Raw genomic sequence first — 6,106 nt, 5'->3', positions numbered from 1 at the left:
GAGGAGAGAGAGGGAGGCACAGAATCCGAAGCAGGCTCAAGTCTTTGAGCTGTCAGCACAGAGCCCAATGCAGGGCTCAAACTCATGGACTGTGAGATCCTGACCTGAGCTGAAGTCAGATGCTTACCCAAGTGAGCCACCCAGGCGCCCCACTGGGAGTTTATTTATTACAGTTTTAATCTACCTAGTAGTTGTAGATCCGTTGATTTTTTTTCTTTTTTCTCCTTTTTTTTTTTTTTTTTTTTGAGTGTGAGAGTCAGTAAGTGGGGGAGAAGGCAGAGGCATATAGAGAGAGAATCTTAAGCAGGCTTCTTGCTTAGGGGAGAGCCTGATATGGGTGTCCATCACATGACCCTAAGATCATGACCTGAGCCAAAATCAAGAGTTGGACGCTCAACCGACTAAGCCACCCAGGTTCCTCTTTCATTATGTTCTTTTCTCCATGATGATGTCAGGTAGGTTATACCTTTTTTTGAAATAGGTAATTTTTTTTTTGATACCTATTTGTTAGCATGTAATTATGCTTTGTGCCAATTATAATTATTTTTATATCTATATCACATGTACTGTGTCGTGTTACTTCTTCACTTCTGATTTTAGGAGAACTTCAATTATTCATCCTTACTTGATGGTGTTATAGATCTGTAATATTTTTGGGTTATTTCTGAAAACAAACTCGTCCTGTTGTTTTATTCCTACTTTTGCTATATCGTATTTTCATCATTTCTTTTTGACTTTTAAATTAAATGTCCTTGCTTCTAAATTTTGGCTCATAGGATACTTTCCTGATTCTTTGTGGCACAGGAATGTGATTTGTGCTACACCATTAAACAACTACAGGATGATCTATTAGGCTATGTCTTCAACACGTTGTATGTAAGTTTCTGTGTCAAGGAAGAATGACATCCCGATGAATCCTTCTCAACCATCTTCCTGACATTCTCTGACTGATTTGAAGGTTGTATATTAGAAGTTGTCAGTACATTCATGTGAGGGTAGTAATTGGAATGATGTTCCTTTTTCTGTTATTTGCTATCTTTCAGCTATAGCTTCACATGGCACCCAGAACCTCCTGCCAAAACCATGCATAGAAACCTCTTCACAAAATGTGTCACTGGGTACAGGGAAACATCATGCCTTTGAGAATTTACACTTGATAAACTGCGATAGTGATAGAAAGAATGAAGCACATCAGAAGTTTTATGAAGGACGTGGTCCAATTGAGACGAGTGCCCATAATAAGAACCTCACGGCCACAAGTGGTGAAGGACATAAAACATCTTGGAAAACGGCCCTTTTTACATCCACTATTTGTGCAAAGGAGTGTGCATCTGTAAGAAGTTCCAATCAAATACGCAAACATACATATTTGTGCAACGAAAATTTGGAACATTTGGAAAGTTACCCCATCCACACTGAAAACAATGCTTTGAGCCATTGTGAAAGTGGGATTGGATTGACCTTTCAGTCAAATATTTCTAAAACTCAGAGATTCAAAAATGAAGATAAAAGGCCTAGGACGTCTCAATTTGGGAGGCGCTTCATAGAGGAGGTGACCGTGCAACATTACCAGAGCATTTTCAGTGGAGATACACTGGCTCAATACAGTGAATCTGAGACACAGTCTAACCAGGGATCCCATGTTAGCAAACATCTGAGGACTCTGCAAGAAAACCATTTTGAATCTAATAAAGATGAGGAAGTCTTTTACCCAAACTCCAAGCGTACCAAGAGTAAGAGAATGCAGAGGGGAGAAAATACTTCTAAATATGATGAATGTGGGAAAGCTCTGAAGCAGTCCTCCAGTATTGCTGATCATCAGAGGATTCGTGTGGAGAAAAAACCATACACAAGTAATGAATCTGAGAACATGTTTAGTCAATCGTTAAGTCTAAATATGTATAAGACAAGTGGTACTGGAGAGAAAAGGTACATTGGCAAGGAATGTGGCAAAACCTTTGACAGGCACTCGACACTATCTCAACATCAGCAAATGCATACTGCAAAGAAAATTGACAAATGTGAAGAAGGTGGTCAAACCTTTAAGGATCGGTCATCACTCCATGCACACAGGCAAATCCATACTGCACCTCACAAATGTCAAACATGTGGTAAGGCCTTTAGCAAGCAATCATCACTTATTCAACATCACAGAATGCATACTGGAGAGAAACCTTACAAATGTGAAGAATGTGGCAGGGCCTTTAGCCAGCAATCATTGCTTATTCAGCATCACAGAATCCACACTGGAGAGAAACCTCACAAATGTCAAGAATGTGGCAGGGCCTTTAGGCAGCAATCATCCCTTATTCGGCATCACAGAATTCATACTGGAGAGAAACCTCACAAATGTCAAGAATGTGGCAAGGCCTTTAGCCAGCCAGCATCCCTTACTAAGCATCACAGAATGCATACTGGAGAGAAACCTTACAAATGTCAAGAATGTGGCAAAGCCTTTAGCCATCCAACATCAATTAGTCGACATCAGAGAATTCATACTGGAGAGAAACCTTACAAATGTCAAGAATGTGGGAAGGCCTTTAGCCAGCAATCATCCCTTAGTGGACATCACAGAATCCACACTGGAGAGAAACCTCACAAATGTCAAGAATGTGGCAAGGCCTTTAGACAGCAATCATCCCTTACTCAGCATCACAAAATCCATACTGGTGAGAAACCTTACCAATGTCAAGAATGTGGAAAAGCCTTTAACTATTCCTCACGACTTACTGAACATCACAGAATTCATACCGGAGAGAAACCCCACAAATGTAACGAATGTGGCAAGGCCTTTAGCGAATACTCAGCCCTTACTCGACATCATAGGATTCATACCGGACAGAAACATTACCAATGCAACAAGTGCAGCAAAACCTTTAATTTGTGTTCCAGCCTTACTAAGCATCACAGAATCCATACTGGAGAGAAACCTTACCAATGTCAAGAATGTGGCAGAGCCTTTATCCAGCAATCATCCCTTACTCAGCATTACAGAATGCATACGGGAGAGAAACCTTACAAATGTCAAGAATGTGGTAAGGTCTTTCGTCAGCAAACAACCCTTACTCAGCATCACAGAATTCATACTGGAGAGAAACCTTACAAATGTCAAGTATGTGGCAAGGTCTTTAGCCAGCAATCATCCCTTAGTCAGCATCAGAGAATTCATACTGGAGAGAAACCTTACAAATGTCAAGAATGTGGCAAGGCCTTTAGGTTGCAGTCAGACCGTAATGGCCATCACAGAATTCATACTGGAGAGAAACCTTACCGATGTAAGACATGTGGCAAGGGCTTTACCAAATGCTCGGGACTTCGTCAACATCACAGAATTCATACTTGAACCAACCTTACCAATGTAACGTGTGCAAAAGGCTTTAATCACCAATCATCCTTTATTCAAGATTACAGAAATCATCTTGGAGCAAATGTTACAGAGTTTAAGATTGTGAGCGAATTTTTTTCCCCACTTTTTAAAACGTTTTTCTTCGATAGAATGAGTGGGAGGGTACAGAGGCAGACACACACACAGAATGAAAAGCAGGTTCCAGGCACCAAGGTTTTGGCACAGAGAGCTCAGAGTCTGATGCAGGGCTTGAACCCATAAACTGCTATATAATGACATGAGGTGAAGTTGGATGCTTCACTGACTAAGCCACCCAGGCACCCCAAGACTGTGAGAGAACTTTTAAGGACAGCTCAACGCTACTCCACACCACAGAATCCACATTGAGGATTAACGATACCCAAGTAAACAATGTGGCAAGGCTTTAACCAATGCTGATCCCTGATTTCGTGTCAGAGAATGTGTTATAGAGATGATTTTTCACATAGAAAGATTCTGGAAAGCCCTTTAATGGTGCTCAAGCCTCATTCCACACCACCAAATTCATACTTGAGAGATCCTTACAATTGTAGAGAATGTGGCGAAACATTTCACTCGTCTCAAGCCTTACTCACCATCACATTGTTCATACATAGGAGGAACATTGCAAATGTGATGAATGTGGCACACCCTTAGGTGGAAGTCCTACCTTATTCAACATCATAATTCCCATATGAGAGGAAAACTCTAAAATGTAAAGAGAATGACAAAACTTTCATCTGGAACTCAATCCTTATTCAATATCTCCAAATGCATGTGAGTTCAAACCATTCAAACTTAATGCATGAGGAAAGCCCTTCTTCATAAATATACCATTTGGAAAACATGAGAGAGTACCAAAAGGAAAGTAAGTTGAAAGATTGAAGTATTTAAAAATATATTTAACTGAACAGAAAATGTCAACACGTGTCACAGGATTCACAGCAGAAAGCAATAAGTCAGTGTATTCAGACATTACATCAAAATACTTATTAGAAGGAATAATACAAAGGTAAACATTTAGATAATGTATATGCTTATGCTTTAAATGATAAAAGGGATGGCGTTTTGCATACATATACTCTCAATATTTTTACATTAACCTATTTAAGTTTTGTGACTAGTAAACATTAGTATGCTTCTTATTCTCAAATCACTTCAGAAAATTCATTTATTCCTAGTGGGTGTGTGAACGTATGTGTCTGAGTATTGCTACATCAATGATATGAGTTCCCTTCTTTCTTGGGTGGGACTCATACATATGTAATTTTCCATGGAAGGTGAAGAAGAAGAGTTGAATAAATCTATATGGAGATACTTTCTGTGCCTCTAACCTTGCTGTAATTATCATGAAAGAGGTGTTCAGGACACCATTGTCCATTTATTTCAACTAAAAGTGTGTATCACAAAGAAAATGTTGTACTAAATGATCTTAAAGGGAAAGAGGGTCAGTCCACTGAAAAACGTGATGCAGGTTCATCATAGCAATAGTTACAAGTACAGAATATCAATATCAATATCAATATCCTGATGTAATTGAAAGGAAGAAATCTTCACAGATATCAGAAAGAGAATAGCAAAACCTTCCTAAAATGGCTAGGATACTACATTCACATTTTTGAACAATCACCTCAGGCCTGAAGGAATTTCAGTAGGCAAACTTAAGCTGTACATAACTTAAAATAGACTGTCGTGTCTTCTTGAATCTTCATGGTAACCATGGAGCAAACTGGTAATCGATACCCAAAAGATAAAGAGAAAAGAATCAGGGTTTACCATTCTTGAAAATCATCAGATCACAAAAGTAAAGAGAAAATGGACAAGAAAGGGAGCAAGAATTCTAAAGTAGCCAGAAAACCATGAGAAGAATGACAACAGTAACTCCATGCCTGGATCAATACTTCCTTTAAATATAAAGGGACTAAATTCCCCAATCAAATGATAGAGATTGGCTGAATGGAAAGAAATCCAAGACCCAATCCTATGTTGTGTTCACAAGACTCACATCTGCTTTCAGAACACACTCAGCCTGAAGGTGCAGATATTCAAAATGATATTGCATGCAATCGGAAACCAAAAGAAATGGGGTAGCTATGCTTCAGACAAAATAGACTTGAATGCAAGGACTGTAATAAGACACGGCAAGATCCGTATTAAACAAATGGGTCACTTTGTACACGGTTTTTAGTTAATGCGCTATTTGGCAGAAGGCAATAAAGTCTCCCCCTGTTTTGGTTTTGGAGGACAATAATAGTTTGGTTCTTTAACTCATACTGACACATTGAAAAGAAACACCTTTTTCCGTAAGTGTGGGTGGTGTTTGTGCAGATGCCTGAATTGTAGTTTGTGTAATGTTTCTCCACATGTGTATCTTATGACGCTTTGAAATGGCTACTTGATATTCAAAAACCGATTGCTACCTTTAGAGGGCTGGGGAAAATAAAAAACAATAAATGACGATGTGAGAAAGACTATTGCTTCCAGATTTTGAAGTGTGTGGGAAAATACTGTTGCAATGAAAATCTTGGTAATTTACTGCAAAAGCAGCCAATAGTTGATCAAAACCAAATTGTACAGGCTAATACATCTTTACCAGACTATTCACTTTTCGAACACCATGATATTGTACCTCACAATTTTTTCACTCACATGTTATTTGCTTTTCATTGTTATCTGCTCTTTTAAACACATCAAGCATGTTATTTTTTATTTCAGGCATGGTACTGTAATATACCTGTCAGT

General features: G+C 38.8%; 1 protein-coding gene across 1 annotated transcript; it reads left to right on the top strand.

Annotated features, from left to right (window-relative positions):
* The first annotated feature begins 1,045 nt into the window (after positions 1–1,045).
* Positions 1,046–5,834, top strand: LOC121018813 (zinc finger protein 501-like). Its single transcript, XM_040457844.1, has one exon. It carries the CDS (start codon positions 1,742–1,744, stop codon positions 3,341–3,343), a length of 1,602 nt encoding a protein of 533 aa, XP_040313778.1. The 5' UTR covers positions 1,046–1,741; the 3' UTR covers positions 3,344–5,834.
* Positions 5,835–6,106: the final 272 nt, after the last annotated feature.

This window comes from Herpailurus yagouaroundi, unplaced genomic scaffold, assembly GCF_014898765.1.
Source record: "Herpailurus yagouaroundi ecotype Mexico unplaced genomic scaffold, PumYag 220, whole genome shotgun sequence".
Taxonomy (NCBI): Eukaryota; Metazoa; Chordata; class Mammalia; order Carnivora; family Felidae; genus Herpailurus; species Herpailurus yagouaroundi.
This window is presented reverse-complemented; position numbering and strand designations above follow the sequence as displayed.

What these genes read in the sequence shown, in the direction of transcription:
- LOC121018813 (XM_040457844.1), top strand. Translation starts at nt 1,742, where the DNA reads ATGCAGAGGGGAGAAAATACTTCTAAATATGATGAATGTGGGAAAGCT.